This window comes from Enhydra lutris, unplaced genomic scaffold, assembly GCF_002288905.1.
Source record: "Enhydra lutris kenyoni isolate GAN:26980312 unplaced genomic scaffold, ASM228890v2 scaffoldscaffold53, whole genome shotgun sequence".
NCBI classification, from domain to species: domain Eukaryota; kingdom Metazoa; phylum Chordata; class Mammalia; order Carnivora; family Mustelidae; genus Enhydra; species Enhydra lutris.
Genome location: NW_019154137.1, coordinates 12,600,134 through 12,621,385, shown reverse-complemented (window position 1 = coordinate 12,621,385; position 21,252 = coordinate 12,600,134). Strand labels below are relative to the sequence as shown.

The window sequence follows — 21,252 nt, the reverse complement described above, 5'->3', positions numbered from 1 at the left end:
TATAGCACAGTAATGGTTACGTCCTTATGAAGTCTTAAGAAGTCTCTCCAATTCCTTGTTAGAAATCTCGGGTGCAGGGGCTCTTTCCATATAGATACATATTTGCCAACCAAAGACAGGCAGGTTCTTCAGAGCTGAGAAGCCCCAGGGAACTGCCACAGAGCAGTTGGACTCGAGTGCTGGTCCTGAGTGAGGAAGGAAAGGGAACAGAGCTTTACTTTTGGAAGCTCATCTACCTCATCTGTAAGATAAGGTAAAAACTGTCTTCAGAATGAGAAAGGAAGTGCCAACTAGTCTAGATAGCAACGCCCGAGAGCTGGGCAGCTCAGGCGCGAGAACGACAGAAGTGGCTGGACTAAAGCTAACACCAGCTTTAGCAGCACCGGAGGACCAGCCCAGGGCGCGATCCAATTGCGTGGTTCGTGCATGCAGTTTTTAGGTTCAGAGGGTAGGAGTATACGGTATTTAGTCACTATCCCTGACTCTTTGAGTGTGTTCTAGGGGATTGTGTCTGATACGTATTTCAGATCATAGGCTCTGGTAACTTCTCTCTACTTTAAATTAGGACTAACTGCATAATCCTTGGTGAGAAAGTGAGGTTTCCCTGACAAATGTGACTGGAGAAATGCCATGGGGATCACCCAAAGGTATCCTGACTTGTGACAACACAGAATACATTCTAGTTAAATAGATAAAAATGCATTTATTTCTAAAATGCGGCTTAACTACACTTACAGTGTGCTAAGCCAGTCTCGCAATTGATCCTGCAGCTCGGAGTCAAATCGGGCCAATGGAGGAGCGGTCAGGGCTCCTAGTTCTGGGAACCAAGATGTCACTCCTCCAGCAACTCAATCTACAGAGTTTTTCTTCAGCTGTTTTTTGTGACGTATGGAGAGTTGTTTTGGATTCCTCTGTACAACAGAGAGGTCCGACCTTGAGGAAGACCGGTAGCCCACATCCTCTGCTTTTATAGGCTTAATGATGTGACCTGGCTTGGTGACAACCTTCGGCGTAGTCAGCTTTTGGAAGGCCCTCTGCGTGTTCCATGTAGATCCTATAGGGGTCTGGATGGTCCTTTCAAATTGCTGATGGTGTGTGAATGGATATGGAAGCACCCGCACCTGGAAAGGAAGGCAGAATGACTTGTCACGAGCCAGGCCTTGAGTGCAGCTCGTAAACTCTAATGGCAACTGGCCAGGAGTTTAGTGCCCAGGTCACAGTTCTATGTGGCTGTGGTGAGCGAAGCTCCTGAGGTGTCAAGGCATCCCCAACACCCCCAGTCTGCTTGAGAACATCTGCCCCCCCCAGGCTTACCCAACAATCTAGGAATTGAAAACCCACCCTGACACTGCCCTGTAGTGTAGGAACACTACCGCAGCTTCAGGGGGAGCTGGACAACTGCAGCTGGCCCTAAGTGGGTCTTCCTATACCAAACTGTGACTGCAAGACATGTCTGGGCACTTGTGGGTCCCTGTCAATGTTGTGACCCTCCTACCCTCTTCAAGCTCTTTATTCCTTGCTTTCTTCTCCTTGATACACAGGACTGACATTTTAAGGAACCCAGAGGTTGACCATGAATCCTGAACTACACCAGGCTTTGATGCTTAGTTAGCTTCACCCTCTTTTGGCATCACAGAATGTCTGAGCTGGAAGGCCCTACATAATGGCAAAGGTCATCTCCCTTGGCCCCAGAATTTGGCTTAGAGAGGGGAAGTGATTTACCCAAGTAAATTATGAGCAGTGAGCGAGAATAGAACCCAGGGCTCCTTTCCTTGTTTAGTACTCTTTTCCACTCCAAAAATGGTACCTTCAGACATTTATGTAATAATCTTTAAAACACCTCCCCTGAAGGCCAAAGAAGAGGAAAGAAAAAAAAAAGACAAGCAGAAAAACCAGAAAGTTACAATCAGTAGTCTTTGGAGATATTCAGTGGAACACTCGAGAAGCTGAGCACTACCAGGCAGTCCTGGTGGTAGTGAAGGAAGCAGTTTTCTTTAGGTTAAGGGATGTCTTATGTCTTAGTGGGGTTGCTACCTAGATCTGTGCATGTCATGTAAAGTAAGAGAAAAAAAAAAGACACCTGGGCAAAATACTCAGTCTTGGGAGGATTTTCTTTTTTCCTTCAGCTTGAAGCGTACTTTACTGCATGCTGGGACCTGCAGTCTATAGCTTATTAAAAAGATGAGGAAAATCAGGGAGATTCTTGGAAAACTGTCAGTTTATTGTGACTGTAATTTTTTTTTTCAAAGGCAAGACTCCTGATTTTACTGAGGTCTACACTGCCCTTCCTGTCCTGGTGAAGCACCCTTTTAACCCTTTTCTCTCTCTTCTATCCTAGTGATCATTGCCTATTTTGTGGTTATAGATCTACAACTGGGATTACACTGGTTACAATTCAGTTTCCGCAGGGATTGGTTCACAAAGATCGATCAGTAAAGTGTTTACTGGAATGGTAATTTCTTACTTCTCTTTTGTACCTACTAAACAGTTTCCCCTCTTTTTCAGAAGAAAAACTACAACTCATTTCAATATTATACTGGCTGGGGACAGGTCTCAGGGTCACAGACTTTCAGAACTGAAGGGAACATAAAAGTCATCGAGGCCAGTCTTACTCCTGAGTCCCCTCTACACATGCTCATATCCCCGGGGCAACCCATTCGCCCTTTGGACCGGTGGAAAGTTTTTCTTTTCTTTCTTTTTCTTTTTCTTAAAGTAGGCTCCATGCCCAGTGTGGGGGTTGAACTGGTGACCCTGAGATCAAGAGCTGCATGCTCTACCGACTGAGAACCAGAGAGTTTCTCCTCAAGCTGAACTCTGTTTTTCCCAACTGCTACTTTATGTGACTATACTCCACAGGACAGCCTGCAATATGCCTGAAGACCACGATCTTGCTCCAGTTTGCTTCTTGCTTGGGTAAATATCCCTGGCTTGTCATTGGACACAATTTTAATTCCACTTGCTGTCCTGAACGCGTACCGGTTTGTCTTCATTTTTCTTAAGATGCAGCTCAAACCTATGGCCTCTCAACATTATCCTGACTACAAATACAAGCCTGAGGAATGGTAATTCTTAGCTTGGTGAGACCTGTCTGCACTGGAATTGTCTGGGGTGCTAGCTAAAATCTCAAATCTGGGGGCTTCGCTATTGCTGCCAAGATTTTCCTTTAAACCTCAACCTCTTCCCAGTCAGAAATTAAAATGCCAGAATTGATCTGGAGTTATTCATCTCAGAGCCAGTCAGTGGTAAAGAGAACAGCTTTGTTTCTGTGGTCAAGATCACACATCCCTCTTGACCACAGAGCACTAGAATATTCCTCTCAAGCAAGAGAGTTAGGCAGCAAAGGGTTTCTCTCTCCCTCACCTGATGAGCTGCTGCATGGACATTTCGCTTCTCATTGATAATCACATTTGGCAAATTCTTGTCTTTTCTTGGAGGACCCTCAGGGGTTTTAATGAGAAACCTGGAAAGCAGAACGGCAGGATGTCTGACTAAAAACATTAAGGACTCGGTCAAAAGGGCAGGGAGGACGCATGAGGGTAAAGTGGAAGAACCTGGTGCACTTCTGACAGGCTTTCTTCCCTGTTCTTACCGGCGTCTCTTCTTGGCACTGGGCTTTAGGCCCATACCACCCCACTCGCCCCAGCCAGGCAGAGTCAGGTCCACGTCCTTTGGCTTACTCGCCTCCACAGCTTCCCTCTTCTCTTTCAAGAAGTCTCTGATGACATCATCCCCGGCAAAAGCTTCCTTTATCATCTGCTTTTGATCCCTCTCCTCTTCATCTTCCTAGGAAAAAGCAGGAATGAGAGCTACAGCTTGCCTTAAGAGCCACGGATGAACCGCGGTGGTTCCTAGGGAGAACACCTGAATTTTGGGTTGTGACATTTTAGCGCCCCCTAGGGGGAAAGCGCTGAACAATGATGGTCTTGCAATATAAATGCATCAGTAGCCAATCATGCTCCAATTTTCTTTCCTCTAGGGTAAATATCCCTAACTCATTATCATATGACACAATTTTAAACTTTCAGTAAGGAAGCTGCAGCATAGAAGAAGGAGTGGCCTGTGTTAGGAGGAGGAGCTCCAAGGGGCCTGGCCAGAACGTGGGTGTCCTCCAGCTTATATCCCTGAAAAGACAGGAGCCAGGGCTCTTCAATGGAGCAGTTTCAATTACTTAATCAGACAGTCTCGGACCATTTCAGGTCCCAGTGAATAGAGCACAACCTTGGCAACAGCTCAATGATTCACCTTTTGAATTGTCCTGCCTGGGATCTGGTCAGAGCTCTGAGTGCCTCTCTCTTTCCTCTGACGGCAGGTTTATAATCGCCCCAGGGAGGGTTTGGTAGCTCAGGATTTAAGATGTGGGAGTCTCAGCGGCACTCACATAGTGGTGTCTACTGAACGGTCACGGGACCAGCCTGGTCGTGTGCTGCTCTGGGCCTTTCAACTGACACGTGCCCCAGCACCACAAAACTTCACTGATTCTCCTCCTCGTGCAAGAAGGAAACTTTCTGCACCAGCTCTGATCCCCCACAATGGCCCATGCCCCCAGCTCTGCTCACCAACTCCTCCACTGTCGTGGGAATGGCCAAAGACTTCACAGAAGGAGATTTTGTGGTCAGGAGGTTCTGTAGATCAATCATTTGCTCCTTCCTTTTCTTTTCCTTGGGAACACCAGGCTGAGTATTTGGGTTCCTCTCCGTCTGCTGCCCTTCCCTGCCAGGCCTGGGGACCTCCTCATTTTGAAAACATCCTTCTTTGGCCAGCTCTTCTAGCTCCTGCACAGTGTGTGCTCTCTCTGGCCTCTGCAGCAACAGGGGTTCCTCTTCTGCTTTGGGAGGTCCCTCCCTCTGGACCACTGGAACTGTCCTCGTGGAACTCATATTCTGCTTCCCAGACTGATTTTTTTCCTTGTTGAGTTTCTGAGCCAGTGCCCTCAGTTCAGACAGCACCTCCTGACTGCTAGAATCTGGGGGAAGAAAGGAAAGCGGTCAGAAAAGGAGGCTGGAAGTTGCCTCGTCACGCAGCATTTACTGAGCACACTCAACAGCGAGCATTTAGGTGCTCCCATTCATGGGGCTCGGCACCACGGGGAAGAGAGGATTCCATTCGCTACATCTCTTGCAGAGTTCACTAATCATTGCCTATCAAGTAGCAGGCAATAGAGTTTAGTAGTTAAAAGCAGCATGTTGGGAAGCAGATGTCCTGGGTCCTAGTCCCAGCTATGCCAGCGACTCACTGCATAACTGGAACTGTGGTTTCATTTCCCCCTGCAGTAAACCCCGCCTGGAGAGATGGCCCCAAGTTCCAAATTTTTAAAAAAGCTGTTTTAACAGGTAGCCTCTGAATGCAACGTCACTGTAATTTATTATTTGTAATTTACACTGTCATTTCCTCTTTGTCCCAACCAAATCCAGCACTGTTTTATCTGAAGGCAGCATTTCATAATCTGCTGTGTCCAAGTCAGGTTGCTTGGCATTTTCCCGTCACCAGCAACATCTGAGCAAATACCACTAGGCTCTGACAGCCCTGAGGGAAATATGGCAGTGACACACTTCTAAACTCTTCTTTGCTTGACTTGAGTTGCTTCCATTCCCAAGTTCATCCTGCTCCCTAGCTTTGGCTTGAAGCCTCTGAAAAGCAACTTATATGTGCCCTTTGGACACATGTACGCATATTCCGCAAAGATCAAGGTCCTTGGCTCATTTTATTTGGGGTCCACAACTTCCCACTATTTTAGGACACTATTTGCCTGAACGTTTGGGAATATTCTATTAATTTATCATCCAAGGCAGTCCAAATCCACCTTTCATACCACAACCAACTGCTCTACACATTCAGCAAGAGAATTAGCTTTTGAGGAAGCCCAGGATGATTTGGCTTGCGTCCCGGGGTCGTATAAAGACTGCTCCCCTGATCTCGGCTTACAATGCTGCTTTCCAAAGGCCTCTTGGAAGTGACTGCCTGTAACTATTAATCCCAGAACTCTCCAGCTGAGAACCCTAAGTAAAGGTCCTATAATACATTCTAAACGACAGTTCTTTCAAAATCGTTTTCGCGGAAAAACAGAATCTTGCCATCATCTGAACCCATTATTTTTATAGGGAATAAAATCAGACCCAAAAATCTGCCCAGACAGCCAAGCGATTTCTGAATGTAGTTTCCTAAGCAGACTTTCTCTCCAGAATGGGAACTTTCTGACCTGTCTCAAGGGTGCTAAGGTTGTTAATATAAAATCTCTTGAAGATAACAGAAAATATAATACACAAATTGAGTCTGAGCATGGGGTGACAATTCTCATTTGTCATGTAGCCTGTGGAGTCCTTCATTCCCATCAAGAAAAGTCTCACCCCACATTGGCACATATCAACCGACATCATTAAGTGCTAAAAATGCCACCCCTACTTTACAAACAAAACCGAAAACTGCAGCAGTATTTCGAAGAAATTTCATAATGCCTCAAAATCGGCCTCTGTGGGTGCGAACGGCCTTCCAGATTCACTGTTACCACATGCAGCTGGGTCTGGTTTGTGGGCACCGGTCATGTTAGCTTCTTCCCTTACTTCAAGGATGGAGTGGTTCTGTCTCTGATGACCATAGGCCCTCAAGAGCAAAAACATGTCCAGATACACCTTGTACAGCCATGCAGATGCCTGTGTATTAAATGCCTTTGAAGAAAACCGGTTACTATTATATTAATCTGTCTTCTCTTCAGGGGCTCACAGTATTCTCTGGAAAGTCCCTAAAGCCTCATGACTCTGCTGCACGTGTGCATGGAGTTTTCCTCTCTTGGTCCGTCCAAAACACTAGCACTGAGCAGTTCTCCATTCTGGTCCACCACAACTTACCTTTGGGCTCTTGTCTGCTCACTGGCTCGGCATCCTGGTTGAGCCCAGACTTCCTCCGCAGTGATCGCCTTTCCTCAAATTCATTCAACAAAGTTTCTTCTTCCGCCCCTGGTCTGTCTTCTTCTTCCTCACTTTCAGAAGCCTCATGGGCCACAGGATCTGGAAGTTGCTCAGGGTCCTGGCCTTTGGCCTCTTTCGTGCCTCTGGAGTGATTCCTGAGCATCCAGGGGTTCGGTCCGTCAGCATCCATCTGGATCTCATTCACTGCATCAGGGACAAGGTCACCCTCTTCCTCCACACCCTCCTCCTCTTCCTCACTGTTGGAGGCCACCTGGAGCTTCTGCGTCAGTTCTTTGTTCCTGGCCAATTGTTCCTGCATAGCCTGGCGAGCCTGGAGGAAGAAGTCACAGCACGAGCGCCTTGTCATTAGTGACTGCAACGACACCTTTCCTGGTTCATTTCATAAAGCTGGCTCCTCTCAATTTGACTTAAGTATTTCTTACCGGTGCCTACTGTTTAAACTGCACATATACCACTGTGTTAATAGCTATGGAATAAAATGGGAGACAAATTCTTTGTCCTCAAGAAAATCAACACGTGAAACAAGGTTAAAAAAAAAAGCTCCTCTCCCCTTTAACTGGACTTGCCTTCAATGCTGTTTCCCTTTCATCTCTCCTTTTCCACCTTGTTCCTGGTTCTTTTCCTCTCTGCCTTAGAGATTTTTTTGATGCCTTTTTAGAATCCTGGTTTTCCATTCTTCCTCAGGGCTCTTCCCCAACTCTGCTTCTGCTAGCATCCTTATGGACTGATTTTCCTTTCTGTCCTCCAATTCCATCTCTTCTCTCACCCCGAGGATCTCTTACCTCCAGGTCATATTTGGCCATAATTGCCTTTGACTTGGCCCATTTCCCACTGTTCTGGTGCTTAAGGCTCATTCGCTCCTGGAAAGAAAGGGCAGAGTGAGATCCTTACCACTTTTGGGGGGAAAGCTGATTCAAGGGATGGGGGCGAGAGGCAGCCTCACCATCATTCTGGCCTTTTCGATCTTTTCCAGTTCTTCCAATGCTGCAGTAGGATTGACCTTCCGCAGCTTCTCAAAGTCCTTGAGGGCTTTCCTGGCCTTTCCTTTCTTCAGGACCTTGTGATACCTACAGGGTGAGAGGGCAGATTTAGCTGCAACACTGATGCCACACACAAAAGTGTCCCCGCTCCCCAAGGGGTTTCCCTATGCAGGGGCTAGAATGGACATCACAGAGCTGGCTGACTATAGGGAACCAGTTTGGGACCTGAGAGGACTGGCAAGCCTCTCCGTCCCTGCAGCCCCCAGGGGCACACCTCTGCAGAGCAAAGAGTCCCCTCTGCTTCTAGAGCGCAAGGCAAGAGTAGAAGAAGTTCCAAAGAGGCCAAAAGGCAGGAAGGAAGCCCTACTGGCCTCAACAGCTGTAGAATTCAGAGCTCATTCTGCAGAACCACTCCGTGATGTCCTGGAAGGGAGAGAAAGTAATTGAACAGTCCTCTTTTTAGCAAAACCAAGATTGAAAGCCAAAGCCAGAGGAGAGGGCACTACCGAAGCAGGCAAAACTATGAGGTTGGACTGAGAGAAAAAAAATGCTAGTCACTCCTATTTGGGACCTCTTCCACATGACCCCAGTTGCTACGTCCAAGGTTCTTTCCTACGGACTCATGATTAGCCACATCACTTTCTTCCAGGGCGCACGCACGGCCACGTCAATAGGGGCCTCCTTACTTTTTGCTCTTGATTTTCTTTTCTCTTCGAGCCCTGGCCTCATAGTAGGACTGCAGGGCCCGGGCCCTCTGAAGCTCTGCTCGGCGCATCTTAGCCTACAATGAATGACATTCACAGTGACTCCTGGGCTTGAGTGCAAATGATGGGAGGAATAGAGCACATCTGGATGTATCAAAGGGCCTGTTACACTTACCTCTTCCAGGCTCATGGCTTTGAGAGAGGCCTTTTCCACGGGAGTCAGTAAAGGGTCTGTCATTGGCTGCTTGTTCTTATGGAGGAGGTTAAAAACTTCCTGCTCCAGGGGAGTTCTTGCCTTAAGGAGGTAACAGAACATTCCAAGTCTTAAGCCATGCTCCTAGCCTCCCTGTTTACAATCCTATGACCATCTACTTTATACTATAATGGGAATCACAAACTGGAAAGGATTGGCTGTTACAGCAAGAGAATGGGTTCCAGTCTCGCTGTTCAGCGGTGTAGATAAAACCTCACTTTTCTTCTGGTTTAAGACAACTTCAGCAAGGGGCTTCTAAAGCTACTCTCTATCATCAAGGGGATCACTCTGTTCAGATTATCAAAATATGTAAAACAGAATACCATTCTCTTAAATATCAAAGCAGGATGCCCTTAAGGTAAATGCTGGCAGGATGGAGGAACAACAGTACCATACTGTCAGTTTTGATAGTGGAAAAAACAAAATGGTCCCCATATTACGTATATTTGAAGTATGTATGTGCATTACTGTATAGTCAGGAATTTAAGACTCGGGGGTGCATGGGTGGCCCAGTTGGTTAAGCGTCTGCCTTCATCTCAGGCCACGATCTCAGGGTCCTGGGATGGGGTCCCGCATCAGGCTCTGAGCTTAGCGGGGAGTCTGCTTCTTCCTCTTCCCTCCCCTTGCTCATGCTCACTCTCGCTCTCTCTCTCTATCAAATAAATAAATAAAATCATTTAAAAAAAGGAATTTAAGACTCTTATAAGCTTCCTTTAAAGAACACTTCTAGAAAAAAGGGGGAGGTTAGGTCTTAGCTTCCTGACAGTTCAAATTTAACTCTAGTCATTTTCGAATTTTGGTTCTAATCCCTTAGTTTCCAGTTAACTTTGCATGCTAGGTAGTCTCTATATATATATGAAATGAATGGACTGAACCAGTTACTTCACACGTCAGCAAAAGATGCTGTTTACTGCTTGACTGACACTGTGAACATGGTTAAAACAATCAGGTTGATCATGCCACGGTCCACTTTGGCAAGGCACAAAGATACCCCTAGGCAACAGAGCCAGTTTCAAACCTCACAAATGTATTATACGTGGTTTTCTTCAACAGCCATATACATCATGGTGGGTATTAAATTTACAAATATCTGGACAAATGCATAAACACAGATCACCACATGTTACACGGTGTTATTGATTTAACCATAAACCTATTCTACTGAATGGAAAAGGTGCACGTTCTTCCATTTTTAGTATTTGCAGTAGTGATCAATCACAGGCTACAAAATGATTTATATTACAATGTTGTAATCTCCCTCCAATTCAATTTGCAAACATTTATTGATTGTAGCTACATTCCAGGCACTTGTGCAGGGTGCTAGGAATACACAATTGATTAAGATTGCTCCTGTCCTCATAGAGCTCGTAGCCTTTCAGAGGGAAGACACATGTACCACTGGCAACATAACAGGCCACATGTTAGTCCATAGGAGCTATCACAAACTAAGTGAACAATAATTTTTTTATTTTTTAAAATTTCTCTGACAGAGAGAGAGATCACAAGTAGGCAGAGAGGCAGGCAGAGAAAGGGGGGGGAGCAGGCTCCCCGCTGAGCAGAAAGCCCGATGCAGGGAAGGCAGAGGCTTAACCCACTGAGCCACACAAGTGGCCCCGTGAACAGTAATTTTAATTAGGAGGTGGGTTAGGCTTGGGGAAGGACTTTTTGATTTAGGTTTTGAGGCATTAAGTACAATTCTGTAAGGGTGGCGGGGGCAAATGGAGGGGAGTGTAAATAAAAACAGATATACAGAGAGATATGTAAGGGAAAATGTTTTGTCCAGTGTAGTTAAAAACACTAGGCGCTTCTGTTTCATTCTCTAAGTAGAGAGCCTTTTGAAGGATTTTAAGCAGGGGAGTGACAATCAGTTTTGTGTTTTGGAAAGAAAAAAATCCTGGTGATCATGTAAGGATTTATATGTAAAGGCCAAATGACAGGTGAAAATGAGAAGAGGAACCAGGGATCTGAGAGCTATTATGGAGAAAATTTACACGAATAGCCCACTATGTGGGCTGGGGAGGGGTGGCAGTTAAGGGGGGAAAGGGGAAGGTGAAGGAGGGGTAGAAAGAGGAAGAATCAGATGGCTGAGGTTTCCAACTTAAGGGACTGGGGCAGTGAGTTATGCTGTTGACTCAAATACAGAATGAAGGAAAATGCCAAGCTTACTTTGTTGTGTGTGAAGTTTAAGGTGCATACGGGAGACCCAGACGAGGCCTACTACTGGTTGCATGGAATATGGGACTGGAGCTCAGAAGAAGGCATCTAGACTGATGTGCAGTATATACGGGTGACAGCCAAAAGCCATGGAATTTACAGAGCAATAATAAAAGGAACTAAGGAAAAGTCTGATAGATAAGGGGAAAAAAAAAAAACCAGACCAGGTCATCACAGACGCTAAGGGAGGAGAGGGTTGTTTTTTTGTTTTTTTTGTTTTTTTAAACCAATGTGATGTGTCAATAGTGTCCGACAGGCTGAAGCCTCAGAGGGCTTGGGATTTGGCATTTCAGAGGCCTCTCACTAATGCCCGCTGAGACAAGATTCAGTTAGGGAAAGAAGGTAAGAGTAAAGAGGCAGTAGTGGAGACCAGCTCTTCCCAAAGCATGTTCTTCATCAGCTAACTAGATGTACTTTATTTTTTTTAAGGTTTAAAATTAAATTTATTTGATTTTTATTTGTACACTCTGGGTTAGAGTAAGTCAAAGAGGTTTCTTTAGTGTCTTCTCATAGCCTTTAAAATGCTAGTGTATATTATGAACTGCCAATTTCCAGCAGGGGCATGCAATGTTTTCTAGCAACGGAACCCTGCCTTTTGGGGGGCATATTGAGAGACTAGCGTTTTTGAGAACACTTTGGGTAATGCCAGTGTAGGCTGCTAGGGGCTGGGAAGGTACCTTACATCGTTTTCTAGTACTCTGCAGTTTACAAATGCTTTCTCATGCATTATCCCATTTAAATATTCTTGGAGTGAAATGGAATTTTAGGAAGCTGGGCCAAAACTATATTGTAGACTTTCTGGATTCTTAATCTCCAGAGTCCTTGGTACTTTGAGTTCTAAGTTATAAGAAGATAACTCAGTTGCTAACCAGAAAGCACTCCCCAACCTAACCATTTCCTTACTGCTCTGTGCCATACTGGCCTAATTTCTCAAAAATGAATCTTAGAGGGCACCTGGGTGGCTCAGTTGGTTAAGCGTCTGCCTCTGGCTCAGGTCATGATCCCACAGTCCTAGGATCGAGTCCTGCACTGGGCTCCCTGCTCAGTGGGGGGGTCTCCTTCTCCATTTGCCCCTCCCCTCTGCTCGTGATCTCTCCCCCCGCCTCGCAAAAAGAAATGGAATCTTTAAAAAAATGAGTCTTAGAATAAATGGTACAGTAGTTTTATGGATAGCATTTTGGGGGGGGGGGCTCCACTGTCTTGCACAGGGAGTTCCTGGAGAATACAGGTTTTGCCATTCTTAATGCAACCTACTCCTCCACCATCTCATGTTTAATAAACAACTAGGCATTTTCCACCTATCTCCAAGATGACACTGTCATTTGGAAAAAGGTACAGAAGAATGTGCAGTAGCGCACTACTACTCTTTTGATTTAAAAAAAAAAAAAGAGAATAGCAATGAAACTTTTAGGTTAACAACAACAAAAAACTTACAAAAGTGGTTATTTCTGAGTGAGTATTGGGGTAAAAATGAGCAGATGGGGGACAGGGGTGGGGAAAGACTTTTCACAATATATCTTCTGTACTTTTTATTTTTGAATCCTACAAATTGTATTACCTCTTAATTTTTTTCCTAAAGTCTCCCTTCCATCCTGCAGCCACTTTAAACCTGATCTCTTTTTCATGTGGAAAAGGAAGCATCCTAGAAAGAGAATGATAGCGACTTCAACAACAATATCTGAAACAGAGCTTAGCCCTGTAATACGCAACAACTTGCTCAATGTCTAGCTATGACAGCAAGCCACATTTACTTTGATTAGCGCTAATTAGCTCAAGTTCCTGACACATAGAACATTATTATCTCTGGATTCTTAGAAAGCATAGAAGATTCAAAGAAGAAGCATGAAGATGGCATCTATCCATAGTTTGGGCATTGCTTTTTTTTTTTTTTTAAAGATTTTATTTACTTATTTATTTATTTGACACAGAGAGAAGTCACAAGTAGGCAGAGAGACAGGCAGAGAAAAAGGGGGAAGCAGGCTCCCTGCTGAGCAGAGAGCCCGATGCAGGGCTGGATCCCAGGACTCTGAGATCATGACCTGAGCCGAAGGCAGAGGCTTAACCCACTGAGCCACCCAGGCACCCCAAGGCATTGCTGTTCTTGATTATTCCTACTTAAGAGAGAATATCCCGTTATAGACTCCATGAGCAATAACATATTGGAAAAGGAAATCTAATTGAAGTTGTTCACAGACTAAAAACTGAGACTTTGGTGACCAACACAGGATTACCAACAAAGGCATAACTACCATTCCACCCCCAGCGCCATCATTTACTACCACCATCATTTCATAAAAGCTATTTTGATGCTATTAAAATGGAAAGCTTAACCTCACAGTAAAGAAGAGCTGGTAACCTTAAATCTCTCATACTCACAATTATCCTTTTTAGTTCAGACAAATAAAAATTTTGCCAGGGATTAGTGTTTGGACAACCCAGCTCTGAGATAACTTTTTTATTTTCTGTAGATCAGAGTCATGAGTTACTTGCTAAACTGCTAGTCATGCCCCACGATACATTATATGTTAATGTGGTAGTCCTTTATAAGCAAACTTTGGTTCCTCTGCTCATATGTAGTCCTCCTAAGGCTCAGTAACACCGCTGAGTTCCTGATTTTCCCTAGATCATAATGTGGCTGTAAAAGATTTTTGAAAACTGGGGTGTGAAAAAGAAAACATGACCCTGTTCCCTCTCTATAGGCAGTCAGATGCTTTCACACAAAAACATGGAAATAACCATGCGCTGTGTGCTACAAATGGATGAAGGGCGACTACAGGGTGATTCTATGTAGTGCAGGACTGACCATGAGTCTTTCTACCCCCTCTCTCCCTTCCTTGACTGCTAAACTAAAGACTGCAGCTGGGGTTTTGGTTTACCAGGTACAGTCATATCAATCTCACCTGCCAAAGTGCAGTTTCCTGGTGTGGCACTCACCTTCCAGCCACTGAGCACATGTTCGATGGGAGCAAAGGCTGACTGCTCCTTCTTCAGGGGAAAAACCAGCTGCTCTGCTTGCCGGTTCTTCAGGACGATGGGATCCCATTTGGAGAGGGCTTGTGAGGTTTTATTGAATGCCACTTCCCTGTGGATCTGAAGCAGGCAAAGTACACGAAAGGAAAGAGCCACAAAATTAAGCACTGAACTCTAAGGTCCAGCAGGGAATCAGGAGCCAATGGTTCTTAGCCCAAGAAAGAGTCAGCACATTAGAGAGTAGCTCTTGCTTACGTCTAAGGACACATTCCCTCGGAGGTGCATTTTAATCTTTTCCGTGGCAGTCACAGCCCCCCACCCCGACCATGTTCCAGGCTTCCCCCCACCTTCCCTTCTTACCCTATTTTTCCTTGTCAGTCCGATTTCTTCCCCTTAATAGACCACTTTCTCTAGAACTCACCCTCTCAACCTCTTCTTTGTTAAGGGGTAACTCCACAGTCTTCTTTGATTTGACTCTATTCAGTTGCTTTTTCACAACAGCCAATGAGGATGAAGTTTTAACAGGCCCAAGTAGATCTGAAAGGACTAGCTTTTCTCCTGATCCTGCAGAAAAGGCCAAACTTTCTGGTCAGACTGAGAAGAGAGGCAAAAATCTCCACATAACATAGGGAGACACCTCAGTAGAAAATGCTGGTAGACAGGCCAATGTTTAGGGAAGCAGGAATAATTCTCTTACTTTAACCGCCAGCCATAGTGACACCATCGCTTTCCTACATTCCCAAATATGTTGACGGGTGGAAGAGAGGAGAAAATTATTTATTTTAAAAATACATTTGCTTTTCTCTTGGTCTTTCTGCTTCTACTTTTGCCTCGCTGTACTTCATCCTTCACACAGCAGCCAAAGTGTTATTTTGAAACTGTAAATCACAGGCTGTCAGGATCCTGCTGAAAATCTTCCAATGGCTCCCCTTTAGACTTAGAACCACATCATTCTAAAGGACACAGCCCAGTCAAACTAAAGCAGCCACTCAGTCACTTTACTTCATCACAATGTTTTATATCTTCCCCTTGATGTTCCCTTAGAATGTTAGACTCCATGAAGCGTTTCTCCCATCTTATTCTTCATTGTAGCCCCAGTATCTAAGCTATCCTGAAACTGATACATGGTAGAAATATGTTAAGTATTTGTTGAATGAACAAGTTTGAAGAATACATTGTTATTTGTTCCGAGGGGTTACATTAGTGGTTACTAGAAACCTAGAACTCACTGGAGCTGCCTAAATTGTGAATATGGTGAAAAAGATATGGCATCTAGACTTCGTATCCAGGTTAAAATCCCAACTCTGCAATTTACTAGATTGTGTATTCACATTAGGGGTGAAATCTCTCACCCACGGAAGGGATGAAAATTGGTTTTGGAGGTGGGGGAGTGGTGAAAAAAATCCTAGATATTCCCAGCTTCTGTGTTCCCCCAAAGCTCAACCCTACCCAACAAAACTTATTCCTTGTTATCTGATTTCCTGGCTGTGGGCGGGTGGGAGTGGGGTGGGGGAGAGGTAATGAAAAAAAAAAAGTCTAAAAAGGCTTCTCAGGGAATAATAAAGAAAAGAGGCTGAGAAACATTGTACTAGGTGAAGGTCCTTGAGTAAGTAACTTGACTTCTCTGAGCTCCAGCAGATTATCTGCCTGTCCAAAATCAAAGCACTGTAAGAACTGAAAATAAAATCATGAATTTGATTAAGCTAGTGAGAAGCAGCTGCCTTCAGTCATGTCCCTGTACCGCAGAAGTAGCTCATGAGTGGGAGACCTTGACTGTGGTCTTCACATCTTTCTTCTAGAAATGGAAGAAACTCATGCCCATCTTTCTTCACCCACTCAGTTAAGTATTTATGGTATGATCCATTAACCATAACACAAACAGTTCCAGGGGGTGGGGGTGAAATGACCACTATGCTTTTAACTTCACAAGCTCCATGAATAAATTGCTTCCTTTGTTAACTTACCTTCAGAAGTGACACTGAACTCTGACACCTTCAGACTAGCTTCAGATCTCTCAGCCAATTTCCACCTGAAATTAGGCAAAACAGAATATAGTACATTTCCCCATATTTTGCTGGGGAAAGCACTTCTCTTTTCAAACAGGGTTTGGTTTCATGTATTTCTCTTCTAGAATCAGGTTTTGTCACAAAGAAACCAGGAAATCTGTTCCTAGTCTAGACTTGGTTGTCTAACCATCTCTCTTTTTTTTTTTAATGATTTTATTTATTTATTCGACAGACAGAGATCACAAGTAGGCAGAGAGGCAGGCAGAGAGGAGGGGGAAGCAGGCTCCCCACGGAGCAGAGAGCCCGATGCGGGGCTCGATCCCAGGACCCTGGGAATCATGACCTGAGCTGAAGGCAGAGGCTTTAACCCACCGAGCCACCCAAGCGCCCTGTCTAACCATCTCTTAATGTAGACTCAGCCACTCAAAAACACAAGGCAATATGAAGTAGGCACAGTGGAAAAGGCATTGGATGTGGTTTCAAACATACCTAGATCTGAATCCTGGATCGGCCACTTATGAGCAGAATGACTTTAGGACAAGTCAATTAGCTTTTCTAATGGGGATGAGTAGTTCCTAGTCAATACTTCAAAAGACTCTAAGTATGGATTAAGAATTCAAATGCACAAAGGCCTAACACAATAATTGCTATCAATTACATAATGCTTATTATATGCTGGGCATTGGTTTAAGATCTTTATACTTACTCACTCATTTAAATGTCACGACCCTCTGAGGTAGGTAATATTTTTAATCTTATTTTCTAGTTGAAGAAATTTAGGTGCAGAGGGGATAAAAATTTGGTTACATAATCTGTTTCTAAAGTATATGCTCTTAATAATATGCTGACACTTTTGTCTTCATTGTCTTAGGCACTCAATAAATGTTTTTTTAAGACTTTATTTATTTAAAAATTTTTATTTGAGAGAGAGAGAGAGAGAGAGAGAGAGGGAGGATGCGGCAGGAGCACAGCAAGGGGGGCGAGGAGCAGAGGGGAGGGAGAGGGACAAGCAGACTCTATGCTGAGGGCAGAGCCCAACTTGGGCTTGATCCCAGGACCCTGAGATCATGATCTGAGCTGAAACCAAGAGTCAGACGCTCAAATGACTGAGCCAGATGCTCAAATCAGCTAGTTATAACCTGTCCAAACGGATGAGAATGTTACCTATTCTTTCCATCAAGGGAACTGATTGCTTCCAGAAGCTTTTGATGCTTTCTCTCTCCATCAATGTCCACCTAGACACAGAAAAGGAAAAACCACCAGAACAATAAGGGAAAGGAAAAGACAGCATAGAAATCTCTTGTTCTTCTGGTCAGTGGAGGATTGGGGAATCAGATGAGGTCTAGTGTACAGGCATTCAAGCTCAAAGAACTGCTTTAAAAGCCAAACTCCTTCATTATAAGGACCATAGTGCCTAGTGATCTGTAACTAATGTCATGCCTCTGTCTTAATCAGTCTTGAGAAGAAAAGTGCTATGAGAATGCTTCTCTATAGAATATATAGCATGGTCTGACACAGAAACATTTTTAAAAAACACATTTTAAGTAGTTTTGTCAAGAGAATAGAGAGTTGGAATTCCTAGAGCATCTGCTGGAGAGCCAGCTTAATCACATATATGTATATTCCAGTCAGAAACAGACAGTCCATTACTTATGATGGTTTGACTTACAATTTTTTGACTTTGTGATGGTGAGAAAGTGACACACGTTTAGTAGAAACTGTATTTTATTTATTTATTTATTTATTAAATTTAAAAAAAAATTTATTTGATAGACAGAGATCACAAGTAGGCAGAGAGAAAGGGGAAAGCAGGATCCCCGCTGAGCAGAGAGCCCAATGTGGTGCTCGATCCCAGGACCCTGAGATCATGACCTGAGCCAAAGGCAGAGGCTTTAACCCACCGAGCCACCCAGGTGTCCCTAGAAACCGTATTTTAACTGTGAATTTTGATCTTTTCCCAGGTTAGCAACAAGGGATATGATTCTCGTGATGCTGGCCAGTGGCAATGAGCTGCAGCTCCTGGTCAACCACATGATCATAAAGGTAAATAACTGATATACGTAGAACCTTTCTACACCCAAACAACCACTCTGTTTTTTATTTTCAGTACAGTATCCAATACATTACATGAGATATTCACCACTTTATTATCAAATAGACATTGTGTTACATGATTCTGCCCAACTGTAGGTTAATATAAGTGTTCAGAGCAAGTTTAAGGTGGGCTAGGCTAAGCTATGATGTTCAGTAGTTAGATGCATTAAATGCATTTTCAACTTATAATATTTTCCATTTATGATGCATTTGTCAGGATGTAATGCTATCTTAAATTGAGGAAGATACGTAATTAAATACCTCTACAAAAATCTAAGCTTGGGTAATAGGGAAATCATAAAATGAAGGCCATGTATTTTGGTCTTATATACTCAACTATACTTAGGCAACTTGGAAACAGTGTATGTTATGCAGTCTTCAAGTTTCCATAGCACTTAATACAATATCTTATACGTGAAACACTAAATAACCATTTGGAATTTATTTGCAAGATCTGAAAAATATAAACAATGTTGCCACCATTTTTTTGTTGAGGAATGTGCTGTCTACCCTGTGAGGCAGAAGGGGAACCAGAGAAGGCAGTTTAGCAGCTGTCACCCACCTCATCTTCACTGGGGCTCAAGGCGTAGTCTTTGGGCAAATCCTCTAGTTCTTCCTGCTGGCTTAAAGCCAGAAGGCTGTTAAAGGAGATAAAAGAGAAATATTATCAATTGAAATAACTTCTATTACAACAATCTCTAAAACATAACTTCAGTATTTAAGCATAGAATGGCCCCATCCCCTGGAAGAGGTACAAACCAAGCAGTATGGGCATTTCAGAAATTTGCCAAAACATTAAATTTAGGATGAAGTCAGGCATCATCCCCATGGGGTGAGCAGTGGGTGGTGCCCCCCCTACAGAACTGCATGGAATGAAAAAGAGCTAACTCTCTTCAGTGATTGGTACTGCATTTTCCACTGACTTCTGGGAGGCTGTAAAAATCTCAGACTCTAGGTAAGGTGATAGAAGGCACTGTTGCTGGCCCTTGAGGCCATGCAGTTTTACCATTCATATTTCTAGATAATTTTTTAAAAGTTTTATTTATTTGATACAGAGATAGAGAGTACAAGTAGGCAGAGCAGCAGGTAAAGGGAGAGGGAAAAGCAGGCTCTCCACTGAGCAGGGGGTTCGATGTGGGGCTCCATCCTAAGACCCTGGGATCATGACCTGGGCTGAAGGCAGCCGCTTAACCAACTGAGCCACCCAGGCGCTTCTCCATTAAGATTTCTAAGCATCCTCCAAATGGTAGACACCTTTACAGGTGCAGCTTACTCCAAAGTGACATGTTGATCACTTGTTCCCAGGAATGGGGAAAGGAAGAATTGGACGAAAGCAGCTGAGTTAACAGTGTTTCCTGGGGCTTCCTCGGCAAAGTAGGTACTTAACTAAGGAGACTGGTACCCTGAACCAAATTATAGATTCTACTACCTAACAGTATGTACCAATCTTTGCAAGGCAACCCTTACTAAACGGATTATATTTAGTTCCCCTATCAGGGGGAGGGGATAAAACATCAGAGGAGAAAATGTCACGAATGACTCCAGTTAGCAAAGGTTTCCAAGATAAGGGGAATTTATAACGTGCACTCCCAGTGCAGAGTTAAATGCGCCTCGGCGGCAGCAGCAGCAAACAGAGTCACGTGATGAGGAAAGTGCAACAAATTAGCTGGAGAGGGAGAGTCCGCATCAGGACCAACAGGGATGAGGCTAAAAAACTGGGAAGCGGAGGGAGTGAATTAAATTAAATCAGAAGGACTTTTCAAGGATGTTATCGCGGAAATTGTAATGAATGGTGAGGTCTTGGAAGAGGAAAAACTGTCGTCTGTTAAAAGGCGGCTTCCAAATTTCAAAAGTCGGGGGACCCAGCCCCAACGACACCCAGACCCCGCCGCTCCGATCTTTATTCCTCACCTTTCTGCAGCCCCGACCTCGCTCATCTCAGCAGCCTGTCTCTCACATGGGCCAGGAGCGGAAGCCGAAAGGAAAGCAATTTCCGTGCCGGCCGCAAAGCAATTTCTGCTTCCGCCAATCACGCGCTGCGTGTAGCGTCACTTCCGCCCCGCCCCAAGGCACACAAGAGGCTGGAGACGCTTCGGGAGGGGCCTGCTGGAGACGGGGACACTGGAGTTTAAAGCCTGGCAGCGGGTGGAGCTTTGCTCCCCCCCCCACCCCCGCCTACTCCCCGTCATCTCCGGGGAGCGCCGATGTCCGCGCACCCAGCTTGTGGTTTCCTCGTGGCCCAAGGTGGGTGAGCTTAGGGCGAGGGCGCTGCGCTGTCGGGGACCGGCCAAGCCTTGGTTGTCGCTGCCTGATCCGAAAGGAAAGGCTCCCACGCCCGACCGTGTTCCACAGCGTCCTTCGAGTCCGGCATCGGCCAGCTCGAGGCTTTCTAGAACGCCAGGGAAATGGCCAGCATTGTGTTAGACCCCCGAGATTCGTCGGTGAACGAAGCAAGTTTCCTCCCCTCCTAAGGAAAAAAATCCTCTTTCGTCCTGTGCTCCCTGGTCATTGCAGCTCCAGTTCCACCTACCCTAGGTAACAGAGCTTCTTCCAAGAATGGGCTGTGTTGGTGGCTGCAACTTCCTCACTTCACATCCAGTGTTAAGACTTTTTTTTTTAAATTAAAAAGCGGAAAAGTAACATACGAAAACACACTCGTCCTCTATTTTAACCCGCTTCCATTTTGCTTTTGCCCCACTATTCCGCTGAAACTGCTCTGAACAAGATCCTCAGTGACACACTAGGTTGCTAAATAAAACGGACACTTCTCACTCAGTCTTTGTCTTCCCAGAACTTTGTGTGGTATTTGATACTGTTGGTTGGTTTTCGTTATTCATACTCAGGAAATGTTTTTGACATTTACTGTGTGCCAGGCCTCTCGGCACAGGGGATACACTGGTGCACAAAACAGACATGTTCCATGGCTTCATAGGACTGACTTTCTCGTGGGATTATAGATAATTTGTTGGTATTGAAACTCCATCCTGGGCTTGCATGACAACACTCTCTCCTGGCATCTTAGCTTCATGGCCATCTTCCTCAGTCTTCACTGCTGGATACTTTTTCTGTACTTATTCCTTAAATGATGATGTTCCCCAGGCTCTGTTC

The 21,252-nt window shown here is 44.6% G+C and overlaps 1 protein-coding gene across 3 annotated transcripts; it reads right to left on the bottom strand.

Annotated features, from left to right (window-relative positions):
- Positions 1-683: 683 nt before the first annotated feature.
- On the bottom strand, positions 684-20,136 carry LOC111157275 (U3 small nucleolar RNA-associated protein 14 homolog A-like). 3 transcript variants are annotated; one of them, XR_002641289.1, is made up of 15 exons: positions 20,056-20,124; positions 18,707-18,782; positions 17,215-17,285; positions 16,009-16,073; positions 14,466-14,608; positions 14,009-14,164; positions 8,783-8,902; positions 8,590-8,684; positions 7,867-7,990; positions 7,706-7,783; positions 6,843-7,233; positions 4,557-4,963; positions 3,682-3,783; positions 3,361-3,460; positions 684-1,121 (listed from the first exon to the last, which is right to left on the bottom strand). XR_002641289.1 is itself a non-coding variant. In XM_022518568.1 (15 exons), the coding sequence occupies exons 1-15, from the start codon at positions 20,079-20,081 to the stop codon at positions 849-851; spliced, it is 2,319 nt and encodes a 772-aa protein (XP_022374276.1). In that variant the 5' UTR covers positions 20,082-20,136; the 3' UTR covers positions 684-848. The 3 variants fall into 3 exon arrangements, 2 of the variants coding, with proteins under 2 accessions (XP_022374276.1, XP_022374277.1); XM_022518568.1 differs by having other exon boundaries at positions 3,590-3,783; positions 20,056-20,136; XM_022518569.1 differs by lacking the exon at positions 17,215-17,285 and having other exon boundaries at positions 3,590-3,783; positions 20,056-20,118.
- Between the last annotated feature and the right edge of the window lie 1,116 nt (positions 20,137-21,252).